The sequence below is a fragment of the Calonectris borealis genome, chromosome 3 (assembly GCF_964195595.1).
Source record: "Calonectris borealis chromosome 3, bCalBor7.hap1.2, whole genome shotgun sequence".
Taxonomy (NCBI): Eukaryota; Metazoa; Chordata; class Aves; order Procellariiformes; family Procellariidae; genus Calonectris; species Calonectris borealis.
The window spans coordinates 33,624,657-33,651,866 of NC_134314.1; the positions used below are offsets into that span (position 1 = coordinate 33,624,657).

At 36.6% G+C, this 27,210-nt stretch overlaps 1 protein-coding gene across 1 annotated transcript in view; it reads left to right on the plus strand.

Annotated features, from left to right (window-relative positions):
- Nucleotides 1-27,210, plus strand: part of COL19A1 (collagen type XIX alpha 1 chain) — a 211,131-nt gene that overhangs the window by 145,250 nt on the left and 38,671 nt on the right. Inside the window, exons 18-31 of the mRNA XM_075145288.1 lie at nt 9,234-9,287; nt 13,569-13,631; nt 14,428-14,472; nt 15,466-15,501; nt 16,439-16,474; nt 16,583-16,636; nt 17,844-17,897; nt 19,737-19,790; nt 21,031-21,120; nt 21,466-21,510; nt 21,618-21,695; nt 23,049-23,084; nt 23,194-23,247; nt 23,336-23,389. Of these exons, the coding sequence (XP_075001389.1) occupies nt 9,234-9,287; nt 13,569-13,631; nt 14,428-14,472; nt 15,466-15,501; nt 16,439-16,474; nt 16,583-16,636; nt 17,844-17,897; nt 19,737-19,790; nt 21,031-21,120; nt 21,466-21,510; nt 21,618-21,695; nt 23,049-23,084; nt 23,194-23,247; nt 23,336-23,389 (753 nt within the window). The remainder of the gene's footprint in view (nt 1-9,233; nt 9,288-13,568; nt 13,632-14,427; nt 14,473-15,465; nt 15,502-16,438; nt 16,475-16,582; nt 16,637-17,843; nt 17,898-19,736; nt 19,791-21,030; nt 21,121-21,465; nt 21,511-21,617; nt 21,696-23,048; nt 23,085-23,193; nt 23,248-23,335; nt 23,390-27,210) is intronic.

The following is a 27,210-nucleotide window of genomic DNA, read 5'->3' on the forward strand; positions in this document are numbered from 1 at the left end:
TGGGATTTTTTTTTTTTTTTTTTAAGAGATACATGATTTCAAATTTAAAGTCAGGCATGGATCTATTTTAGCCTAGAATGAACGCAGCCTTCCTTTGTTAGAAAAAGACTTGATCATATTTGTAACATTCCCTATATATTGTATTGTAAAAATGCTGTCGTGCACAAATACGAAACAGCTATTTGTTTGTGGATTAAGTAAACTTCTGCTGCTTTACATTCTTAGTATCAAACAAGGATTTCATAATTCCTTTTTTTGCTTACCTGAAATAGGTAAAGGCCACTAGTTTATCTGTCAGAACATTTGATTCATCTACTTCAACCTCACTGCAAGGGAAAACTAGTCTTATGTATAGATAAGAGAATAATGGAGTGCTGCATGAAATACAGTGAATAAAATGAAAAAGATGTAATTTAAACTCATCTAAAACCAAAACTGCATAAATTCTATAATTCTTCCCCCCTCTTCCTTGCGAAATGTGTTCAGAAAGAGGAGTTGATGATGGAGTTCATTTATCCTGCATGAAACTAAATAGTTAAAAATCCCTCCCTCTCCCTCTTCTCCCCTGCATATAGTCATATTGAAGCCTTGCTTATTTGAGTCTTTTGTACAGTTCGGGCTTCCTAATGCTGAAACAGTACTGCAGACTGCGGGAGTTGAAACAGAGGAAAGGAGTGATGCAGTCTTTCTTAATACAAATGCCAAAAAGGACCTTTAAAAGAAAAAGAGGGAAAAAAAAAAAAAACGCAACATAGCAGAGGTCAATGTTAGACCTAATCTACTTAGCTTTTTGTGAACCAGTTTCTCCATTAGAGATTTCTGCCACCATAGATTTGCTGGCAGGTCAGGCTTGTGAAGAGGTATGATCCTTGACAGACATACAGAAATCCTGAGTGGAAGCTAAATTGCACTTTCATTACTGAGACGTATTTCAGATTTTCTTACAGCAAATGGGAAGCTCAGTTTTGTCAGCATGGCAGCATCGCTACGAGGAGCTCTGTATGGGTACTGTAGCCTACCACTACATATCAGAAAAGCATTCCTCAAGCAATCATGGCCTAAATATTGGTTAAAGGAATTTGTTTCTGGTATAACTATCTTGATGCAGTCCTTACTTTGGATACAGCTACACCAGCATCTTGTGTTCCTCTTCCAAGATTGAGAATATAATGCATAGGAAAAGCATACTCTAAAAGCAGTAATACCTGTTAATGCACATTGTCAGTATACCCATGTTTAAAGTGCGACAGCTTGTACGTACTGAAAAGACTTTAACATGATCCATCGTTCCTCCTCTCTTTTTCAAGGCTCAAACAATACCAAGTTTTTGCTATATTGTTATCCCTTCTCTTCTAATAGTAAGTAGTGGCACATGAATATATTACTGGCCTTTACTTTGGCCTTTCCGAAGTGCAGCAGGACTATTGCACCTGCAGGGTGGTTGCTATCTAAGTTTGGCATATACAGGGTACAAAAGGCTTAACAGATTGACCGAACATGTAAAAATTAGACTTTCCAGAAAAAGTAAGTTTGGTGTTTGTTTGATGTTTCAGAAGAGTACGATATTTGTATTTGAGAAAAAGGAGATTCAGTCATTAATTGTTAGGGTAGCTACAGTACACACTGTATGTTTGAAATTAATAATTTATCAGTTTATACCATGACGTTAAGTACTTAATTTAGATATTAGAACAGCCAGGTGTTCAGTAATGATAAAAAAACCTGTGAGAAGGAAAGTTCTGCCTCCTTGAGGAAGAAGTTGGTGAACAGGATAAATACTCAAGGGATTTTGTATAAGGACAGTCCTAAAAAAAGTGTGTGCAGGGAGGGATTATGAGACCACATTCTGAAGAGTCAAAAGGGCTTTAAATTGGACACTACTAAGTGGTGTGAGTTTTGAGTAATTAAAATGATAATTTTTTCCCTACCTGTCACATGGCACCATTTAAGATTTTCTTGATATTCTTATCTGCCTCTAATATGACTTTTCTAACCCTCTCTCAATAACTCATCTTTTTTTTTTTTTCCTAATCTAATTCTGGGGATTTTTTTTCAGTAAAATTGGTGTTTGTAGTGAGTTTCTAGTCCCTTAACATCATGTGCACATCTTTGGTTAAAAACCTGTATCAGTGTCAGAAACGTAGATTGAGTGGCAATTGGTGATGAAACTACTCAATTGAAGTGGCACTCTCTATGCAACTTCTTCCAGGTATCCTTTCTTTTGTGTCATTTTTCCCTTATCCTTTCTTTTATGTCATTTTTTTCCCTTTGGAGCAAATCCTGTGCCCACAAAAGGCAAGGAGTCAATGAGGATTTTTACTGATGGGTTATAAAAAATCTTTCTGTAAGCCTACCCAGATGGTGATCCTCCTTTGAGTATTTTTTAAGGTTTATTAAATATTACAGACTTTTAAAGTATTTTATTTTTCCCTTCTGGTTCAGAATTCATGGTTTGCATCCTTGCTGTCTGATGTTGGTTTTGAGTACTGTTCTGTTATTTCAATACTGGAGAGCTGAGATATGTGCTCACACGTGTCTCACTCCAGCGGGTAACAATTTATGCTAAAAACAAGGAATCCAAACGGGTTAAGTAGAACAGCAGCTCCCTCTAGTGCTTTTTGATCCCTTCCCCCCTTTTAAAGAGTCTAGAGAGCAGTTTAAAGCTTCTGTTAAATACACTATTCATTTCACTCTTCGAAGCATTCTGAAAATTATGATTGTGAAATCAAAATCTCTATACCCTTCAAATGTATTTCATACATTTTCTTGCTTGCATTTTCTTCTAAAGTCTTCTGAAAGAGATACTATTTCTTTCACATGCTGTTATCCTGCTTTGCATGGCTCTTCGCTGAAATTGAAATGCTGATTTTATGAAACAAAAAGAAATACTATCATAGTAGGATGCTGTGAGGCTGTAAGTAGAGCATTTTGATCTGACTGCAGAACCGAACTGATATTTGTATTAGCAGCTATGGCGGAAGAAAGCTATCTACAGGACTTAGCAACGCAGAAGGGGTTACCAGCAGACCATAGCTTATTTTGCATAGGTATAACGCATTGACTTTCTAGTTCCCGCACCATTTTTTTCCAGAACTTAAAAGCAAATGTATGGAAGGTATCTGAACTTAGTATTTATATGCTGTTGGCCTAAAGATGTACAGGCCCAGTTCTGCAGTCTTCACTTAGGCAAAATGTTTTTCTGGTCTTGGGTTGTAAAATTACTACCTGCCTGTTTTTGTGCAGAGTTCTCTTGAGAGGAGATCATTTATTTTTCTGTTTGTCCTGCTTGGAAAATAGCTGCATGGTGTCCGGCACTGTTTTACATATTATGGTCATTTGTGGGAGGTTTTGGGGTGGGGTGGTTTTTTGTTGGGTTTTTTTATTTTTACTTTTGCATGAATCAGCAGCCGGGTATTTCTATTTACATAGGTAGACTAGAAGACAGAAAAAGGAGTTTTACTGGTTTCTCCATTAAGGGTTAACTTTATCTTTTCTGTCCCAATTTTCTCTGTCTCTACTGGAACTGTTATGACTGGAGGAATTCCATATCTCAATAGTTCCATTTTAGTGGGACATCAGATTGTTTTTAAAATAAAAAGAGTGCCAAGCTAGAGCTGTGCTACAGACTTCCACCAGTGTAACAGCGTTCTTTGGGGTGAGTCCGAGTATGACTTCTGCCCAGTGTTGCTGTTTGGCAGAAGGGAATTGCTACCAGCACTGGTTTTTCAATGTAGAAAACATGAGGACTACCTGATTTGGCCGAGTGCCATCTTGTCCAAGAAGCTGTCTGTGGCAGAGCAAGGAAATAAACTTTGGGTCTCCTAAATCACAGGTTAGTGAACTGCAATCACAATTATTCATTCTCTTAAACCTACTGTTTTCTACCAACATGTCCGAAGTTATTGTTTGCAGCCAGAATAGATCTATTTCACAATTGCTATAGCCCTTGAAGCTTATCATTCGGTTCCTCATTTGCCTTTGCAAGGGGCTGAGCTTCATATCTTTTATCTTCACAACTATTCTTGCTTGGAGGATTAGCTTTGTGTTACTCCTTAAAGTCTTAAATTAAAATAGGGTTTCATTTTTGTTTGTGTTTCATGTGAGGCAGTGGAGAAGTTCACGGACTACTTGAATTTCTCCATTTAATTCTATACAGTTTTGGCCTCCTGTTATTCAGTATGTACATCAGTGCCATCAAACCAGTTAAGTAGCCAGCAGTTTGCCTTTCCTCTGCCTCAGGAAATACTGTCATTCCTCTACCAATATTTTCAAAGTGAATGAATGTTATCAGTTAATTACAATAAACAGAAAATTATAGCAATGATAAGTGAAAATTGTCAGTATTTCAGCTGGACTTTCAGCTGCTTTTTAGAATAATTTTGGAAATGCTTACACTGTAGGATGGGAATGGCTGGCAAGGGTTGGTCATATTGCTTGTTTATATACATTTAATTTTTTTAAATCCATATCAAAATGTAATTTATTTCATGTATTCTATTGTGGCAGACGTCATGCCTTCATCATTCTTTCCATTTGCTCTTTGGAACAGTTATACAATATTGCACATCTGCACTGATGAGTTTCACGATTTTTTACGTTACAATAATCAGAAAAACAGTATTTTATTTTAATGGGAAGGCACAGATCTGAAATAGATGGGTAAAGTGATTACACTGAGTCACTTGCACTGCTGTGTTCTCTGAAATGGCGTGTTCTTGAGATGCAGCCAGTGCAATTTACTTTTTACACATTTTACTGCATGGACTATGAGACTGGGTAGACTTTTTCAGCAGTCTCATCTTTACAGAAATGCAGACGAACAATAAAAGTTAAGGGAGAAAAATATATTATAAACCCCAGTAATTTCACAGTTTGGAGCTATTTCCTTTTAAGCACCTGTATTTCTATTCTTGCCTTGTCTATAGAAATAACATCTGAAACCTGTTTGTAATTTTGGAAAACAATCAGGACACATTTTCAGTTCTTTTCTTATTTATACAACTGTAATCTCTGTGTGCTTCGGTTCTCTCAATTACACAACTTGATATTAAAAAAGAAAAAGGAAACCCCACTCAAGTGAGCTTTTTACTGGTATTTGGAAAGCAGCAAGTCTGAAAAGCATCCAAAGTGGCAGATGGGCAAAATTCTCATTCAAAAGCTAGAAAATGCCTGTACAATAATTCTTCAACTCCTGTTAATTTAATTTCTTCTCCACTTGCAAACCAATACTACTAGTTCTTTTTTTGTCTGTAGACTTCAGAGTGGATTATGCAGCTATATTAGTGGAGAGAAACAGTGTGGAAGGGAAGGAAGGGACTAGAGTTTAGGAAGACAATCTTGAATAGAAGTATTTTCTGCTGTTGTACACTCGTTTTATTAGTTTTATTTTAGAAAGAATGATGGAAAGGTAAAAATACTAAATTTATGTCAATTTTTGAAAATGGAAAGACTAAAACAGAGAGATGGTTTACCTCTGGTAGCACAAAGGCTGTGGCATAGTCAAGAATGCAACCCAAATGCCATAAGTTCCCCTTGACTGCCTTAGTCACAAGACAGTTCTGAGTCTTTTTGAGGTTATACCTGTTTTTCAAAACCAAGACATGTACAAAGGCTTTCCATTTTCTCAAAAATGATTTATTTGATGAACAAATAATATCTAAGAGGTTGGGACTGGTGGCAGATACAGCATTCAATCCTTCCTGGGTTGTGTGGTTGCAGCAGTTTCATTTGTGGAAAAACAGTAAAGGAAACAACGTGGTGGCAAATGAGAAGGGAGGATAAATTCTTTATTTCTTATTATCCTGCAAGGATTCTGGGTCAAGGATTCAACACTGCAGGATTACAGTGTTAAAGTTGAGGCATCTAAGAAGTAGGCAGTGTCATCACAGTTCTGTCCCAATTCTGGATTGCCATCTTTAATGTGGATATCAAAGTAAAAATTCTGCTATTAACTTTAGAAATCAGAGTTGAGTGAGCATCTCAGTCAAAGCATCATGACTATATTTATCTTATTTTTCAACGTAAATTTGAAGTGACAATATACTTCCAAAATAAAATGAATGGAAAAACTTTTGGCTTTGTATCTCTTCTGATGTTGGGGAACAAAAGGAAGTGAGGCACCTGTGATGTTTCATGAGGCTTCCAAATCTTCCTGATGTCCCCTAATATTTAAGTACCACTGTCTTTCTGTAACAATGTAATCACAGTAAAATACATAGGATCATATTTCATAATTTAGTGATGATATCTCAGAACACACCTGTCTTGTTCTGGTATGCTGCAATAATGTTCTGCCAGGTCTTAGTGACTTGTCCATCAGTTTTAATAACTTTTGTCTATTTGACTTTAATTTGGCTTTACCATCTTCCTGTTTTTTTATACCTTCAGACTCCATGGAAACTTTGTGATTGTCTCTCTTTTATTAGTTAGTTTCCATCAGATTGAATTTTTTTTCCCCAAGGAAGAAGCAGTCTGTTTGGTTAATCAAAAACATGGTTCTGTTTCTCATCTTTTTGAAGTTCAGCGCCTCAAGGGAAGTACCTTTACTGGTAAGGAGAGCCATCAGGGTTTCGCAGAATGATCTTCTACATGTGGGAAAACTTTGTGTGTTTGCCATTCTGTGCACTCTTACAGAGCAGATGCATCGTGCTGGAGAAGGCTTTGCTGTCAGAATGCAAATCATGACCTGCCTCATTTAAATGCTTTGTCAGAACACTTCAAAATATGATTATATGGTAGCCAAATGATATCACCCTCAGGTAGCTATCTTATCACATAACCAATAACGTCAAGCTGGTGTCTAACTTTTTATACAAGTACTTTACACTGTGGTAATTCTCAAGCTTTAAATAATCGTTCATCAGCGTAACCTGCTGCTGGGACTTAGAAACCAGCCTTGTGACTCGTTGCTCCCAGTTAGAGACACAGGAATTGCACATGTTGAAAACAGTGAAATTCCTGAAGAGTGAGCCTCCTGGAGGAGAACAAGTTACACGTCTGTTGCTTTGAAATTGTCTACGGTCTCTCCTGTCCCCTCCAAAGGAGCTAAGAGAAATTATGCATAATAGTTGCATTAGTGAAAAAAAGCCTTCTTCAGTCTTCATGAGTCATTGCTGTGAGGCTCCATGTTCTTACCATATTCTGGTGATGGGACAGGAGCATGCCTCCTACGCAGTGATTTTCCTTCTTATTGCTAATTGTCCACCCAAATATGCATTTAAACTACCGTGACAATTAAAACATCTGTGCAGACCTAATATTCTTTGCGTAAAGCTGGTTATTCTTAAACCAACACTAATCTATACCACCAAGAGAATGATGCTTTTCTGAAAACAGAAATCAGTTTCAGCTTCGTGACAGTATCGTTTGTCGTTCCAGCCATAGTCAGAGTTCCCTTACTCATGAGACCTATTATTTTCTGAAAATTGAACTACACTGCTTCCACAAACCCATTTACTATGTCCTAGTGATCTTTACAACTGGTTCTGTGATGCAAAGGTATCAGATACCAAGGATTGTCTGTCATATTCAGTTCACAAGCAGCATCTTCTATACATCTGAAATTATCAGATGTGAGGAATGCCACCTGTGACAAAGTCGTTGCTGTTCCTGTCATCGTCTTTTTCCCTGAATTGCCTGATGGTTTATACAGCAGCAACTCTGAAGTAGTAAACAGTTGAGGTCCTCCTTAGAAAAGTATAGTGACTGGTTATTTAGCTTATATTGACCCAGAATACATAGCATTTCAGTATTTTCCATGGATCTCTAGCTGAAATCAGTGGATAGAAGGTTTTTCAATTTTTCTAGGAATACTTTGGAGTCTTGCTGTTGCACTGCTACAAATTTGACAGCAGTTCTTGTTACAAAAGTCTTAACCACTTGAAAACAATCATATTTTCATCTTGACCAATTTGTATCTTGGGTGAGAAGTGATTTTGATCCCTGTAATAGTTTTACAGGTCCTTTAGCATGAAAATGGGAGAAATTTTCAATAGATTCTTATTCTGAAAGTGTAGAAAGCTATTTTCTTGTTACAATGCATAACACCAGAATATTTCTGTCGTAAGTGTGATGTATAATAACAGTGCACATAAAACAATTAACAAAGATCTTATACAAAATTCGAATGTGCAATAAAAACTCTGACTAATCTCTGACATAGCGTCTCTGACTGATAAACAGCCTCCATTTTTTTGAGGAACAACCCTTTTCAAAACTGAAGAGAATTCATTTTCCTAAAGCAATCTTTAGGGTGCATGTATGCCAGCTACATTTTCCCCACTAACACAAAAGCTGCAGAGGGTAAATTGTCTGCAATTATAAAAAGCCCCAGAGGAGGAGAGTTGCCTTTGTGCCCTGTCTCTGTTAAAATGCAGGTCATTCAGACCAGGTGACTTAACTGAGTATATGGTAATCTTATTAATGTAGTCAAATGTTTCTTATAGCCATCATGAGTGGCTGTAGTTCATATTGCATGATGTGAAAATTTCAACTTAAAGAGAGCTACTATGCTAATTTGTAAATTTAACTGAGTTTTAGTTCTTAAGATCTTGACTGAACTTTTTATGTTCTACCCTGATTTACAACACTTAAAAAACTCATTGAGGGCTTGGTTTATGGCAGATTATGTCTAAAAATGTTTTATTTTTCCCAAGCACATGTTTTCTAATCTCTCCATCCTAAGTCTGCATTTGCGTAGGAAGTTCCTTCTCTGTTGTTGAAATTCTTGATGAAAGGTATGTGTATAAGTATAAAGTTGCAATGCTAAAAAAAGCTCTGGAAGTTAGTCTTTTGGAGAATTCTGGCATTCCTCAATTTCACTTTCTGTACTCTTAAGGTAAAAATCTAGCTGTTTACTTACACTAGGAGCTGCTTCTACATCAAAACTTGTGCTTTGAGTTAGTGGAAAGTTTTAAAATGCTGCAGAACAAAGATGCTGCTCATACCAGAAAGGGTTCATGTTAAAATTGATATGGATGTCACCTCTGCCTTCTCTGACAGACCAATTCACTCCAGAAGAAGTTGCCAGTTTTCAAAACTCAGGGATTTAGAAACTGACTCTGCTTCTCCTCTGTGCCTGAAAAAAGATAAAATGAACTTACAGAAAATAATTTACTGTAAAATCAAATAAAAATATAAACCCTTTTACATGACCACAGCTCTTTGAATACAGGTATGTAAACATAACATTACTTAAATTAAAATGACCTTCTGATGCATGTTTTTCCATATAGGGTCCTTCAGGACTAAAAGGAATTCTGGATTCATTGAACAAGCATTATAATGAGGTATGGAGATTTGATATAGTGTCTCTGTGTGTGTGTTTGTGACTTAGAAGTATCTAAGAGAGAAATGACCACAGTTTTGATCCCTGCGAACCACATTCCAAATGAATCCAAAAAGTAGATCCTTCCCTGTCCCCTTTCTGCATCCCTGTATAGTCTCAGTCCACACTCCATTCACCTACCTACTGTGTCATCTCTCCTGCTGCCCTGTGTCTTACCTCCCATCCATCTTCTACTCATGTATTTTTGCTTGGTATAACTCAAAAAGGAGGTGGGTGGACCACCTAGTTGTTAGCATAAAGCACGAGCTCCCCATTTCTAAACGTAATTGCTCTAAACCGTAATGACATTTTTTCTTCCTTGACCTACTCTGTCATGATCCTAGGAGTAGAATAGAAAGACAAGGAGGCATAATTTTAAAAGATCTGCTAGCAATCGATGGGAATTGTCCTTATGTTTGTATTATAGGCTAATAAAAATATTGTCTTAATTATAGAATCTCCTACAGCTACAAGCACTTCATAGAAAAAAGTTAAAATTGCATAGGACAATGTTCTATGTGACAGAGCTTTTAAATTCTTACCACAGATTTTTCAAATCATTTAAGCAGTGGTAGTGTCTGCCATTGTAAGGCATCGTAATTCAAAGATCATGCAAGTTTTCTTAATTGATGCCAAAGTGAGTTCATAACTTACCTGATTAGAAAATCATATTTCGTTCAAAGGCTGATGAAGCACTATTACAGGAATATTTGCTTAGTACAAAGGTTATTGTGTGTATCACACTTTAAGTCATGCAGGTCAAACCTGGAAGAAATCCATTTCTTTTAATATTAAAATGCATAAATATAAAGAGCAGGTGAATTCAGGATATTTTTCTTATATAACATACCCATATGAGTACTAAAATCTTTTTTTGAGTATGGATTCTGGAGCAAAATTCATGTCAAACATATCTTTCCAGTTGCTTTTATCACTGAAGTGATTTCTCTGATATTTCTGATATTTAATCCATTCCAAATCAGTATATCACCTTAGAACATACATTAGGAATTAAGCATAATTTTATATGCTGTCCTGGACAGGGACATTTTCATACCTGGAGACTTAGTTTCTGGTTTTGGTCTGCCATTTGATGATGTATGTGTTGAAGTTTTCTATATTTTGGTTTTATACCTTTTATTTTCTTACTGGTTTCTTTTTCCTGCTGAAGACAGCTTTCACTGATACCAGCCCTGTTTCCTCTATCAATACTATATTTATTGTAACTCTTATTAATCTCTTTTACCCTGATAGTCCCTTTAAGGTTAATTCTGCAGGAGAAAATACAAACAGTGGTGATCTTCAGGAACTGGCAAGCATCTGTCTCCAAAAATCACATTTCTTATCATTGTAAGGCTCTAAGAATTCCTAAAGTGTCTTATATTTCCTGATCAACAATATTCTGGAAAAATGTAGACCAGCTGCTCTGTGTCTATAAATTAATTATCTTGTAAATCCTGTACAGCTTACCAATTTTCTTCTTCCCATCTATCCTTGATGGATATTCCCATCAAGGACAAGACAAAGACATCAGAGAGGTCATTAAAGACAGGGACAGCTTGTCTGCTTTACCTTTGATTATTCATTTAGGCAGATGTATGCACCAGTAACTTTCCTTTTTTCCCCACCCTATTACGTAGTATGGTGTGTGCTGATTTTATTCACTGCACCTGGAGGTACGAAGCAATCTTTCACATTCCAGTATATAATTTGCAATGTGCCTCAATTATTTGCATTTGTAAGATCATATTTCAGTGATATTCTGAGGTTTTTGAGATTCCTTACACCACAGGAAACTGTCTTGTCATTTTCCAACATTTTATGCATGTTCTCAAGGATCTCACAAGGTCTTCTTTCAGTTTGGTTTTTTAAAGTGTTTAAATTGTGACCATATTTTTGTTGCTATAGAAATTTGAATATCTTTTTTTCCTGAGGATGTTAGTATGGCTTCTTTGCATTGATGTTTCTAGGAATCATGAGAAATTGCTACCAAGAAATGTGGGGGAACAGTGAGAGAGATCTTAAGACCCATCATAATTAATAATGTCTTTTTTTTTTTCTATAATTTCTTGTTTCTTAGCAGATTATCTGCAATTCTTCTGATTTCTGTATGGTATCAATGAGTAGTTGTAATTGCGCAATGTATTTATATAATTTGTTGCAACCAAGCTTTTCCTGGCTCAGTATCAATTACCTTATTGTGTAAGGAGGCTGGAGCGCAAGTCTTTAAAAGCATAATTTACTTGATCCATGTATGCAGTGAAAGAGAGCACTATAAATACAATTGCTGATTGCAGCAGCAAGTTGTGCTGAATGGCAAACCAAGAACAGCGGTCTTTCTTTAACGAAGGTGAGGGGAACCTGCTGAGGATAAGTAGTAGCTTTGATCCTTAGTGGGGAGACAGTGCTGGAGCATTTCTTCCCTCATCGTTCTTCCTTTGTGCCTGTTCTTGCAAGGCATGTGACTATTTTTATATTCCTTCCTGTTATGTCTTTTGCACTTTCAGCGTAAATAAGATGCTTTGCGTGTGTTTAATACATGCATTTTGTTCTCTTCGTTATGCCAAGAAACTAGTTCTGCCCTGCTCTGTAGGTTGCATTCCTTCAGTGACTAGTAAATGATGCCTCATGATTTGTGTTTATACACTCTCAGGCCTCTGTTGTCATCCTTTGCCCGGGCTTTCAAGGCCTCTGCTTGTCATCTTTTTACTTATCAGTTTTCCATATATAGATATAAGGTCACTTCAGTCAAGCCTGCTTCTAAACATCTTTGGAAAGGGCATACAGATCAGTTTAATCTAAAATGTTCTCCAACATATAAAAATAAAAAGTAAACCACAACAGAAAGCAATTGAAACTACATCACAATCTGCTCAGGAAATGTTTCAAAATCATTATAATTCATTATAATTATAGATTATTCTTGAATAATTCATTATTACTTTTCTAAGATTTTTTTCTTTGGCATATTTTACTTACATTTTGTTGTAAAGAGCAAATGGCCTATAAATATGCAAAGAACATAAAAGTAGTGTTTTGGTCTAATACACTTTTTTTTCCTCCATGTATGCAAAAGAAATGCACAACTCAGAATAAATCATAACTTATAGTATACTCATGATAACAGACACCTAGATTGTTCTCAGTCAAGTGGTAGTCAGCTACTTCTCAGCAATACTCAGGTTCCCTTCTTTGGGTATCTGCCTCTTGCTCTGGAACCGATTTTGGTAATTAGGGTGGTGACAGTGTTACGAACCCTAAACACTGAAGAAGATCCTTCAGGATATTAACATTTGTAAAATAATTATGAATTTTATTCAGGTTGTATTCAGTTATCAACTTCTGAAAATATTAACAGAGTGTAAACATCATGATGTTCTCCCATTTTAGAGATCTGGAAACAGCAACATGGCAAGGGGAATTGGCTTGCTCAGGGTTCCCATTCAGCCCAGCGGCAGATGTTCTAGGACTTGGACTCCTTGGGTCCAGACTTAAGCTCATTTTTCAGGGTCATTGGTTTTGTTGCCATTGGTGTTGTTTCCATTGTCATTAAAAGAAAACATGTTCCCCTTAGGTAGTCAGAGCCTCGTTTGCGAAGAGGAAACCGTTTACTTTGTATTTTATTGTGTCTTTACCTTGTACAGAAGAGTAAATAGATGCAGTGCAATAATACCTGAGCAAGTATACAACCTGAACCCCTGGTCCTTAAATCCGTCTGTTTTCTTTGAGGAGCCGTGTGCGGAGCCTGTTGATCATACTCATTCCCTCGCCTTCTGTCTCACTGATGTAATAGACTTAAATTAGTTCTATTTTACATTTCATGCTGTTCAAAAGTAAAAAGCTTGTGTTTTTGTCGTAGGAGAGAAGTGATTTTTATTGTTCTTTTCTAACATACTTGAGAAATGTACTGTAATAATGAGCATAAAATATGTTCTTTGCATTGCGTTAAGAAAAAAAATCACAGATTTGCATAGCAATATTCAATATAGACATTCCCCTTTTATGCTTTTGTTCATCTTCTGCTAGTCTGGCTGGAGTGTGAATGCATGACAAAGGATGTGTTGCTGCAGTACATTACTTAGATGTACTGCATAGGCATTTAGTATCCCTTTCTACTAGTAAATTAGGACTTCTGAATTTACATACTGGTAAATTACATGAAATTGTTATGGGAAATAAATTGTTACTGTAAATAAATGGTGACATGTTCTGTTCTCTGATCTTTGTGGTGTTGTCTTCCCAGAGTGATACAAGACTACTAGGATTACTTGGGACTCCTGGACCTAAAGGCCAGAAAGGAGACGTTGTAAGCATTTTGGATGAATTTGGAGAAATGTCACAGTGCCTATCTAACCTGTCTCTGCTACCCTTAACACAGTATCTTTTATTTGATTTATCACAATGGTCTTTGAAGGAATAGATTTTAGATCTGACTGGCTCTTTGATCTGTGTAGTCCAATATCCAACTCATCGTGCTATCCTGCAGGTGCAGCACGTGAGCCTTTCTCCTCTAATATATGATAACCAGAAAGGGAAAATGCAGGAAGAATTATGTATGGTTTCTATAATACTGTCTGAGGAGAAGTCAAATGAGCTGGCCTGCCAGTTAGAGGGAAAAGACTCTAAAAAAGTTGAAATTCAAAAAATATTTTTAATAGTAAATCATGAATATTTAAAGCAGTTTCTCTGTAACGGTGGGACTTGCTATACCAAAAATACTTATAGTCAGCCTCTGAAAATTATGTGGAGGTCAAATTCTGAATCCACACCATATGACAGTATATTGTTTATAGGCATCTGTCCTGTTTAAACAATGGAATAAATTTTTAACAATTGGATGCCTTTTAAACTTGGAAGAAGAGAGACGAGTGTTCTGGATATGTCACAGGATTGACACAGTTTTTTATTGAGAAGCCTGCACATCTGCTATAGAAAACAGTCATTTAAATTAATGTACAGATGTTTAAATCTCAGATTTCTATTGCAATAAAAGTTAAGATTTTGTGCCCTACGCAGAACAAAGTACAGTTGAAGGAGAGGAGGAGTTTATTTGGATTTGCTAGAATATAAAAGGTTTTAAATATAATTTATTTTGTTAAAAGGGTCAAAAAGGAGAATTGGGAATGACTGGCGCAAAAGGAGAAAAGGTAAATTAATTCCTTACTTCCGTGCTTATTTGTGATACTGGAATTTATACTGATTATGAATCAAATCTTGGAAAATATACTCAGGATCAAGAAAATATATTCGGGCATAGGAAAAGCTGTCAGTCTCTGAACGGCCTTAGTAATTTACCCAAGCCCCTCCTTGAGAGAGTATTTACATATGCAAGTAAATTGCTCTGTTCCAACAGCTCACAAAGTCCTTAACTTTAAACACATTCAGTCTTTTACTGAATACCAGTTTAAAATTATGATTATATTAGTTTATGACCCGTGATTGCCTCACGAATTAGACACCATTCATACTTTTTCAAGTTACAAATGTGATCTTCAATATCTATATGAGAAAACAGGAGTCTTTCAAGTATTAAAATTTATAAATAAACTTCCTAATTTAATATCTTTTAGTTTAAGCTTAAACTTTCCAGAAAGATTTGGAGGGGAGGGATGTTACTGGGGAATAGGTGTGTATTGTGTTTTTCTAGGAACGTGTGATGTACCCAGTTCTTTATCCGCTGAATAACAGGCATTTTACTATTCAGCTGTTAGGCTTCCAGTTGGTTTCTTTGGTCATATCCTTGTGTATAAACAGTTTTCATGAAGGCAGAAACTTTTTTTACTCTGTCAATATGACAGATTCATGATTTTGTGTGTTATAAAGCACTTGTGTTTGAGAATTTGTCAGATTTGTACACATCGTCACTCCTTTTAGTCCATGTTCCTGATGCTCCCTTGTGCTCCTGCTTGAAAGGATCATGCATGTCATGGTCTTATCATTAAATCAACATCATTCCTCAAGTAAGCTTTTGTAGTCCATATACTTATATATTATAACTATAAAATATAAGTATAAAAAAACTTTAAAAAAGGTTTAAAAAAACCCCAACATTTTTCAAGGATTCTTCACCAAAACCAGATATATGTACTATTTACCATTTGAAATAAATCTGTGTTAACCTCTTCCCTATGTTTCCTTAGGGAGAGCCTTCTGAAAAAGGAAACAAGGGAGATCCAGTAAGTATAGCTATGTTTTGAGTTGATTATGTGAATAATTTACATTTGATATGATTTTCATACTGTATTCATGCTGTAATTCTTTTCCTTGTACACTTTCATTAGATTCAGTGATGATGTAGGATAGCATATGTATTGTCTCATTCTTACACATGCATCAAGTTCACACAGGTTATAAATAAAAAACAGAGATGCCCTGTTCTTCAGCATTTCTGTAGTTGGTACAGTCCATGAGCTGAGTTTAAAGCACATGCTTTTTTTGTTCCCTGAAGGTTCTTCCTTTCTTTCAGTTATTTCACAAAATTATATGTGGGCTGAACTGTATTATTTTAATTGTTTTACCAGTTTCCAGTGTGGCATTTAACATCAGAGAGTTTTCTTATATTTTACTTATATTTTATGTGTGCATAATTTTTGTTGTTATTTTGGGGGATATTTTCAGAACACTCATTCTGTAAGAGTCTCTTTACATATATTGCTTATTTTTAATTAACTATTGTCCTCTCTTATGACATTTGACAAAAGCTAGTTATGTTGTTTAATACACAACTGAAGGTTGCTCAGATACTTGTGATTAACATATTATAATAACCAAAATAAGGCATCCTGTAATAATGTGTGGTTTTGGAGATGAATACTGTGTCACCAATAGAGATTTAGTGGTGAAGAATAGGCTTTAGACTGGAGAAGCTCTTAAGCAAATGTGGTGTTTTCAAACAAATTTTCTTTAAAACACTAGGAAAACCTGCAAACAGAATTAGTTTGAAAGAGGAATGCCTTTCAGAGTTTGCACAAGGCATCAGAAATTCTTTAATGCTTTCTCAGTATTTGTTAAGTTTGCAAACTATATTACAGTATTTTAAAGTAGCAAATTAAACTCTCAGTTGATCTTAGTTACTAAGTTTTAATTTCTTATGGTTGTACCTGCTATTTTTAGGGAGAAACCGGAATGGAGGGATCAAAAGGAAATAAGGTATTTTTTGATTTGTACACCCTATAAAGATCACTGGTGTACATAGCTGATACTGGGAGATGTAACAGTAAATTTGGATTTTTCCATTTTCTCAAACAATATCATTAGGGTGAAACAGGAGACCCTGGACCACCTGGTCTTATTGGAAATCCAGGATCAAAGGTAGGTGAAAGGTATTTTTGTGATATTAACAGCCATTACATTCTCTAAGAGGACTCTGAATGCTATCAACTCTTTAGCTAGTATTAAAGAGCAGAGAATGCAAATAGTTTATGTGAAAAGTTTGTGCATGGATTATGGCTATTTTACTTTTAGTTCATAAAATTCTTGTTGATCTCAGCATCACTCAGCAAGGAATATTTATGCAAAGCTCAAATGTTATTTGGTCACTCAGGAATATGAGCACCCGTTTTACAATTACAAAACCACCAGTAGCTGGGTGTATTCTCTTTATCCCTCAGTGAAGCAAGGAGTAACCACTGCCAATACATTAGCGGTTCCTGTGTTTAATCCTATGAGACTGCAGGTACTGTCAAAGTAGTCATTGCCTTGCTTTGAAGAAAGTAACTGAAGCACAAATGAAGCACATGAGAATCTCTCATGATGCCATGAATTGTATCAAATAAAGGTAGAATTGGAAACTGTGAAAATGTAACCTCCACCCAACACTATTCGTGTTGGATATGATAGTACCCAAGTTCCTTAGATCATCAAAAGAAGTCCCAGGGGGAATAGATGCAGCTATAGGGTCCACGAAACTGTGGTCTTAAAAATGATTCTCCACTCTAAGTCCTTAGACTGCTCTTTGGAGGCTAATGTCCTTCCTTGGTAGCAGCTACTGAAATAATTGTTGTTACTGCAATGGAAATCTAGGTCACCTTCACACTGTATACCTTCCAGAAGAGGCTCATAGAGATCCAAAGGATCATTAGGGTTTGCATCAAGTCATCCTTTTATCTCCACATCTCAATCCCCTTTTCTTTCAGTGCCCTGGAGTCCTTCTGATGAGATCTGTTCCAAAAAGAGAAGGAACACCTACCACGTGGTTAAAAAATCACTTCTAGATCTGTCCCTTGAGCGAGAAAATCTTGATTTACTCCTTTTGTTTTGTCTTTCCCTTTTAGGTAGTGCCTTTGTATTACTTGTATTTGCTTTGTATACATACTTTGGATTTTGTACGTATCAGTCCCAAAGATTTATTGGACTAAACATTAGATTAAGGAGAATGAGCAAACTCTGTACTTCTTACTCCATGTAGAAGATAATTCTTAATGCCAGACGTTTTGATCTATTTGTATATGAGAACACTTTACACCGAATTACGACAGGTGTATTGACTTTTACCTCAAGCGTGTATATCATTTTACAGGGACTGCAAGGACCTCCAGGACCTGTCGGACCCAGGGGACTGCCAGGAGAAGTTGTATGTACTGTGCGGTTTCACCAAGCTGCAGAAGTGTGGTGTGCGAACAGTTAGCCAGTGAAGCAGTACCACAGAAGTTATCATAGGTGCTCCTTTTGTGGGTGGTACTATAGCAATCAGGTGTCGAAGCACAGTTGTATGGGATGCCTCAGGATAAAATTCTGCCGTTTGCTTATGCTCTTTTGTCCTTGTGTTATCATCTGAACAAGTAAGAATGATAATACTAATTTGTCCGATTCACAGATAATTAGCTCTACAAAAATCACTCTTATCTCACAGGAGTAGGTGAAAATTAAAAAAATCTCTAGCAAAGTTTTATTAATGCTATATCCATGTTACAAAGACAGTGTGTGTGGAGCAAAATGAGAAGAAACAGGGAAAGTAAGAGTACCTCAAGGATTTAAATACATGGCCTTCCCTATTTCTGTCTATGGTTTTGTATTATTCTGAATTGTTTTACTTACTGTAAAAGGGGTAAAGATTAATAAGGTGAACAGAATAAACAATTATGTTTATTATCTTAGAATTTAGGTCAGATTTATGAGTAAAACTCATATATTCAGCTTGGTCCAACCAAAAAAAAAATCTAAGAAATCCTTAAGAAAGAAGATAGACTGTATGTATTTTATGTCAATATCAAAAGGGGATAGGGTAGGACACGACGTCCATAATCAGTAAATTTAAACTTCCATATATTCTTATAATGATTTTGTGTTGGTATAAGCAGAATATTCTTCATTAAGATACTTTTTTGTTTTGTTATTCTTTTAATTTGGATGGCTGGGTGAAACAAGTAGCTGTTTGTCTGTATTAAGGACAGAATACAGTGGAGAAAGCGAACACACAGCTTTTGAACCCTCACTACTGGCATGAAAATGTTGTCATCCTTCATGTGTCAGTGTTCACAAAACTATGTTTTACACTGTGAGGAAAAATAAAAACAATGTGTTTATTTGTCTTTTTCTTAGAAAGTTCATTTTCCATTCTGAATTAAGTATCATACTTAGATTTTACTGTTCAATTTTGACAATTTTGTCATTTACTGTGAAAATAACTGGTATTCTTAATAAAATGCTTGATACAATAGTTGGTTGAATAACATTGAAGGGTTATGGAAAAAGTTTTCTGTATTTGTTACAGTGTAGTAAGAGAACACATTTTAACCTTCCCTATTATTTAAATAGTTTCTATTTAGATTTTAATCTATTATTTCATTTCTCAGCATGTATAACAAATCCTTTGTGAAAAGGGCAAGGGAAAATACTGAAGTTAAAATCAAAATGAGAAAGATGAGAAGATTTAGACAAAAGAAAGGATGGAATATATTTATTTTGCTGAAAATATTTGACTGTCCATTAAATATCTAAAACATTTTAAAGAAATTTTGTGGATTAAGTAAAGGGCAGGAGTAGGAATTCATTGAGGCTTTTACAAATTTGAATAATTAACTAGTGTAGGAAATCATGCAGCCCTTCATAGGCAAAAAAGATGAGACACTTATTTAAAATTCAAGTTTGTACCTGCTACTGCCTTCCTTGAAAAAAATGATTGATTTTCAAGACTTGGAATTATTTTGAAGTTGAAGAAATAAACCTGTCAGTCTCTGCCATTCTGCCCTGATAGGGTCCAGAAAATAATCTTGATTATTACATTTCAACTTAAAGAAAATGATTCATATATTTGATTAAAGAAGCATTCATTAACTTGTACTCTTTAACATTTTGGGTCAATACTAATGCAAGTAAATAATCCAGTGTAAACTCGTTTTCATCTGTAATTTTAGATAATCTTTAAGGGAATAGCTATAAAAATGTACAGTTATATTTTTATTAATTCCAGGGCTTACCAGGAGAGCACGGGGTACCAGGAAACCCAGGAGCTAAAGGAGACAAGGTATGTTTTAAGTATTTTTAATTAAGCTTGATATGTTAGATCATATTAGACTGTCATCTCTAAAGTAACCTTCCATCCTTCTGTAACCTTCCTTCCTTCCATCTGTGCGGCTGCTTTATGAGTTGATTTTAAAATGTACAAGCAGCAACCCCCATCTGCTCCTCGGAAATGCTGCAGGCCAATTTGGCAACCCAGTTGCTCTTTAGATTCATAATTTAAGTAATATTTCAAGGAGGTTGCATTGGGCTCTTACATTAAATCTGTCCAGTGCAGAAATGTCAGTTCAGGTCCTGACCACAGAACAGCCTTTTCAGTGTAGTGTCCTAACCAGACTAATGTGTAAAATCCCACTTCACAGTCAGACATATTCATCTTGGCAGAGCACTGGGGCAGCTATACTCTCTCAGATGCGAACCAAGGCATCTCTTTATGGCATTGTATTTTGCTGTGTAGAAATCCCTTAGTTAGAATTCAGCTACATCAGCAAGAGTTAAAAATGGTATGTTTGTATACGTTGCATGTAGAGAAGGGGAGCAAAGAGGATATTCAGGCATACTGTGAGCTATGTGATGTGTTATGGTATTTATACATTGTGAGGTACGAGGGAACTAATAAAATCCATTAATAGTTTGAAGAAGTGAGCTGATGAAAAGGCAGGAGAAGAAAATAACTGTGGAACAATGACAAAAATGTATTCGTCTTGCCAAATGGGAAGTAGTGGATTGAGAAAGAATCACAGAGAATGATGCAGGAGTGTGTAAAAGACAAGAGGACAGCGTAATAAAAGGCACAAATTCACCTGTGTAAACAGGAGGAGTTGTAGAGATGTGGAGCAAGAGACACTACGTGCATTGAAGTAAGAAATAGAGGTGTAAACAGTGAAGAGCAGGGTTTTAGCGGTAGGGATAGATAGCTGGAGAGAGACAGTTTGAAGCTGTTACTGTGAATTAATTGGCAGGATTTAATGCCAACCTGCGTATTAGGGGCCTGGGGACAAAGAAATGTAGCTCAGATGCATTGCAAGCATGGAAAAACGAGAGAATGCTAGTTACTATCAGTGGTTGTGTGGTCCATGCCTCCTCTTCTTCTGTAACTTTTGAAGGAAAATATGGGGTTTTTTTTCTTCTCTATTTCTTCTCAAAGTATTGGCACTTTCTAGGACAACCTTGATAATATTTAGAGTTTTTTTCATAAGAGAAAATTCTCACATTTCAATTAGTGGTTCAAATTTATCTTGTAGGGGGACCCTGGTGGGATTATGGGACCGCCTGGACATCCAGGTCCAAAAGGTGATGTGGGGCCTCCTGGACCAAGTCTGCCTGGAACACCAGTAAGTCCATAATCTGAAAAGGGCTTTTATGACTTTATTTCTTGTAGGGACAACTGTTAAAGAATTCTCATTGTGCAATGAAAGAAATCAGAACAAGTATTTTTTTGGGTGTAATTTCAGAATTGAAATGTATGTTATAGTGGTATTGTAAGTGCACTAAAATCTAGTCTAGAAATAGTGCAAGGCTCACACATGCTCCTAGTGACAATGGTATTAGCAAGGAAGACATATGTAAATCTGTCATAGTTTATTCTTAAAGGCTGACTAATTTTGGCAATAAGATTCAGCTAGTCTTTTTTGATTTCAAAACATAATTTGTTTTTTTCCTGGATTTTCGTTTTTTAGGGTCCCACTGGTATTCCTGGAAACCCAGGTCCACGGGGACCAAAGGTATAAATAAATATGTTATTTCTGTTTCAAAAAAAAAAAAAAAAAGGATAATGTGGTAGTTTACATTTTCAGACCTGTTGTAACTGAAAGCCTTGTACCCCTCTCAGGGAGAAAGAGGACTACCTGGTGTACAAGGAGCACCCGGCGAGATGGGGCCCCCTGGAATAGGCATTCAGGGATCACCAGTAAGTATACCAATGCCCACAATTTGGGCTTCTCACTCTGCATTGCTGAGAAACTGCAACAAGTAAACAAAGCATCGTAAAAAGCCATGCCATGAACTCCCTTCTGACTTGACTCCCCACTCAGCATCTTTTCCCTTTGTTCAGACCCAGAAAGATCTAGTGCTAAGTGAGAAATTGAAGCCTTGGAGAACTGAAAGAGTCAATGGCTACTTTACAGATGAGCTTCCTAGTGATGGTGTTGAGACATCTTCAGACTAAATGTGTCTGTTGCTAAGCAACAATTGTTTGCAGTTGTCAACAAAATCCAGCCTAAGATAGAGAACCTTGTACCTCTGGTACAAGAGAAGAGGTATACTCAACATTGTAGATGATGGCATTTTGAAATCCATGCTGGTACTGGAAAAGGCAAAGACGCGTGGAAGGCTTTGCATCAGCTCCGAGCTTTTTCATTTGTGGTAACTGCTAATTACAAGCTTAGGTTTACTGCTTATAAATGAGAACCTTACAGTGCCAGGTACTATGCCAGGAAATAGCAAAGTCCTGATTTTGCACAGCTTGCTTCACACATTTCTGTGCAGTTTAAAATCAAACGTGAAGCAAGTTGATGCAGTGTATCTGGAGCATTCATACTAAATAACTTCTACAGCAATAAGTGTTTCAGTTATTCGGCTTGTATCCCAGGTTTCTTTCCATTGCTTTTAAATAAAGCCATCTGCAATGTCTTCAGAATATTCAGTAAAAAAATTGATGGTATTGATGGTGTAGATGGTAGGTGGTACACGTTATTACATGAGTTCTACTGTGGTGAATAGGGCAATCTCTCTTCGGTCCAGACCAGTATAGTCAGCTGATGCATTTCACTTTATTGACAGGACTCAGGTACAGAGAGAAAATGTTTGAGAAAGGTGACTAGAGATTCACACTGAGATCTTAATCTAAAATAATAATCCTTAAAATAATTTATTCAGTTAAAATATTTTCAAATCTGAATTTTAAAAATTACCCATTTAAATTTAAATAATCTAATTTGTTTTTATTCAACTGAATATCAGCTTTCCTTGTGAATCTCCTCACAAAATAGCAAGTTTCACCACAGATTATTATTCTTTTACTATTTACTATTTACTACTCTTTACTATTCTAAGGGTATTACTTGCCCTTAAAAATTGGCCTCAGCAAAATCTTGAATTCTCTAATTTTGGCAAAATTAGATTTGGATTTAAAGCCAAACCTTAGAGCAAGTCTTTCTTGCAATGCGAACTGCACCAATATCCACATGGAGTATTTTTTTGTGAAGTTCATCTCCCTTATCTCAAAAAGTGTAACTACTGATTATTTGGAGTTTTCTTGCAGGGTCCTATAGGTCCAACTGGATCAGCAGGTGTGCAGGTAGGATATAAGTTTTCTCTTTAATATAAAAAAAACATTAATTTAGTTTAAGAAGTTTACAGTAAAAGAAAAATGTTCTTAAATCCTAAATGACCTTTTCTGCTCTTAGGGCCCTAGGGGACCCCCAGGATTACCAGGAACTCCAGGTACCCCTGGTATTAATGTAAGTGACAGTTCTCTATATATACAGCAAAAAGTAATGTGTCTCTTGTCAATGATTTAAGGCCATCAAATTTTACATTTGTTTCTAGGGCACTCCAGGAAGAGATGGAAAGCCAGGACTACCAGGCCCTCCAGGTGATCCTGTACGTATACATGGAAAGCTTGTGCATTTGCTTTGGTGCAAATATTTTAAATTTAAAGGAGGTGAGATAACCTAGCAAGTCTAGAAGTCCAGTTGATTAAATTAATTTGATTTTTCAATGATTATATCCTTTGTTTTGTTTTTTTTTTTTACTTGATTATATTGCAGTATAAATTAAACTTATGTTAACATATACAGGATAAATACCTTGTTTTCAGGTGTTACAGTTTGTATACTAGAGTTTCTGCCAGGCTATAACTTGGTGTCGTGGTTTAACCCCAGCCAGCAAAAATAAACGCCACGCAGCCGCTCGATCACCCCCCCCCCGGTGGGATGGGGGAGAGAATCGGGAGGGCACAAGTAGGAAAGCTCCCGGGTTGAGATAAAAACAGTTTAATAATTGAAATAAAACTAAGTAAACAGTAATAATAACAATGAGAACAACAACAATAACAGAATACACAAAGCAGGCAATGCACAACACAACCGCTCACCGACCGCGTGTCACGAACGGGGGGCGAGCCCCCCCCCCCCCACACACACCTGGTTTTTATACTGAGCATGATGTCACATGGTATAGAATACCCCATTGGCCAGCTGGGTCCACCACCCCGGCTGTGCTCCCCCCTCCCGGTGCAAGCATCACCCAGCAGCAGCCAAAGCATCAATGGGCCATCAACGCTTCTTTCACACCGAACCCAAAACACAGCACACCCCCCAACTACTGGGAAGCAAGTTAACCCTGTCCCAGCTGGAACCAGGACACTTGGCATAGTGTTGTTCAGCCTCAGAAGCAGTTCTGTATGATGCAAATTTTCAGGAGCATACTTTGATAATTCCTGTTAAAAGATTGAAGAGAAAAGTTTGGGGATTCCGAAGCTAATTTTGCTATACCACAGAAAGACGACATTAATTTTTAATGAAATTCTGAGAATAGTTAGTCTCTAATGCAATAAATTCCCTTTAGCCCTCATGAAAAGTTAAGTGGCTGGGTTTGAAAACAAAAACACTAAATAAATTCTGATCCTTCACCACACTTTAGGAGTTACCATCTCCTCTTGGGTATGTATTACAGCAATGATTTGTATTTAACAATGCTATAGCTTTACAGATTTTGTGAAGTCCAACACTACAAGATCCAAAAAGCCTGCACATGCATCAGGCCAAACTGAACCCTTAACGATAATTGAATATTTTACATGGGTGTCAGGACAGTCCGATGTGCATATCTGCAAAATTGGCCTAAAGGCAAAACTTCAGTCGTTATTCCTGCTCCTGTCTGGAGTCCCAACTACCTCAGAACTTTAAAAAAGCAAAGTTCTCTTTAGAAACAAATGCTTATAGAGGCTTTTATGACAGCAAATGAAGCTTTCTGAATTCCCTCAGTGGCTGTTCGATATAAATAAAATATAATAATAAAATAAATAAAAATCTGTAGATGGTTGGAAGAAACAAACCAAAACCAGAGCTTAAAAAAAATTGTTAAACTCACCTGTGCTTCTGTTGGTTGTATAGGATTTGATATTTCCTGAGAGATTTCAGTCAAAAGCACAGTTTTCAAAACAAAAGGGAGATACAGTGATAGTAGTATTTATTTGAGACATATCAAAACAAAGGAAAGTAAAAATTACAAAACCTAACATCTGAACTGTATTATGTCCTTTAGCAAAATCTCTGCTCCTTGCCAAGGCATGAATTTGGCTTTTTCACTGAGTGAGTAGAGTATCTCTGCGGTCTCAGTCTGTTCGTCTCTTAAACAAGCAATTCTTCACATACCTGAGCATTGCACATACTCCTCGGATGCAGACGCTTGCATCATGTCTTATAAGTGAGGTCCATCTCCAAGTGTACAAAAATGCAAATCTAAGGCAGGGTTTCCCAAAGTAGTCTGCAGACTGCCGATAGCCTGTGAAGAGATTAGAAATGCTCCAGAGCCGCTGCAGGAATGCGTTAGGCAGTAAAATATACTTTCAATTAAACATTTGATGGTACAGGGGCATGGCAGTCCGCAAGTGAGCCTGAGGATTGACAACAAGGAGCTTATGGAGGGATGAACTAGCCCCAAAATCACACAAAGATTTCATCTTGGAGAGAACAGTCAGCTTTCTCCAGAGAAGAGCCTGCGAACTAGTTAGCACGTGTGCGCTGTTGATTATCAGGGGTCAGGATGGTGATTCTGATCAGTTGGTTCTTTGATTCCTGCATTAGTGAACTGGTCCAGTGCTTTAAGAGACACTTAAGAGTATCAGTAGCTCCTCAAAGGCCTAAAATCAGTACGTAAAAGCAGGTCTAACACTGGCAATGATTATGAAGGTAGAACTCAAGTCAGAGAGTCACAAAGATTGGGATAGAAAATAAGCTTCAGTTAGGAGCGGATATAAAAACAAGAAAAGGCACTGTCCACTGAAAAAAATGGCTTTTCAGAGAATACATAAAATGAATTTTAATTAATTTAATCGAAAAAAGAATTAGTTAAAGAGGTTTTAGAAATAGCATGAAGATCTGGTATAATTGACCCAAACAATGAATCAAAGCAGTCTCTAAATGATTAGCAGTTACCTTTGAGTACTTTGAGAAAGATACGGCTTTTGAGGAAGGGAGAGATGCTAACAGAAAACATATCTTCATAAAAGGTGAATAGAAGAGGAACCAGAGTATAATAGGTCAGTTGAAAAAAGTTTGACTGCAAGAAAGATACGATTTTTTTTTTTTTTAATTTAATTCTAAGTACCAGTGATATGAATGATAAAGTGGAAACACAAGATGGCATAATTTTGTTAAGAACCAGTCATGGAATAAATCAGATTTCTGTCTTTGGAAGGTTAACTTTCTTGGGAAAGACAGGAAACAGTCATGTTATATACCTCAGCTTCAATAAAACTTTGAGACTGTCCTCATGACGTCATAAGCAAGCAACAAATGCTCTTGAAGTAATTGCCATATAGTTAATGCTTATCAAAAAATATGGATATGAGTGTCTATCAGCAGATTACTGTCAAACTTGGAAAGAGAGGTCTCTCCCATGCCCAGTTCTTGTCAGTGTCTTAATTTGATTAGGGTAAGTAGATATAAACTCCGCAATTAGACTGGGAAAGATTGCTAGCTTTTTGAAGATATAATCAAAACTTAAAATTCAGAGACAGTCTGAAGTCAACAAGATTTAACTCGAGACAGATGAGCATAAAGTGCTTAATAAGAAAAAACAAAATACCTAAGTAGAATAGGTCTGGAAGGCACAGTGCACTGTAATCTAAATGTAAGCAAAAAATCTGATGCCACTGTTAAACAGACAGGTCTAAATGGTAAAATTTACTAACAGGAGAATTATTGCCTTTTGCTCCCTTGAAATACTCTTCTCTTTGGCGAGAACGTTTTTAAAGGAAGATGTAGCAAGCAGGAGCGAGTCCAGAGAATTAAGGCCATTTTAACATTTTCAAAAGCCCAGCATATATCATGCACTTATTCAGAGTTCAGCATACACAGCTATGACTCTACAGTATGTGTGCAGCTGGGCTGGATGTGCTGTACCTACAGAGCAGACAAACTGTGTGGCACAAACACAGTAGGCTTGCTTTCATACCTGGTGTGCCCTTACAGCCGCATGTTAGGACCCATTCACACTACACTAAGGGTTTGGGGGCCTGTACCATAAAGTGATATTGCAGCTAAAATAAGAACATTAGAAAAGAGGAGAGATTGGGGAAGTTACAGTTGTGTAGTCCAGCAGAAAGGCCAACAGGTGACGTGGTAATAGCCTGCCTATCTGTAAAATGTTGTCACAGGGAGAAGGTCAGGCCACGTAGGGATGTGGTTGTTGTTTTT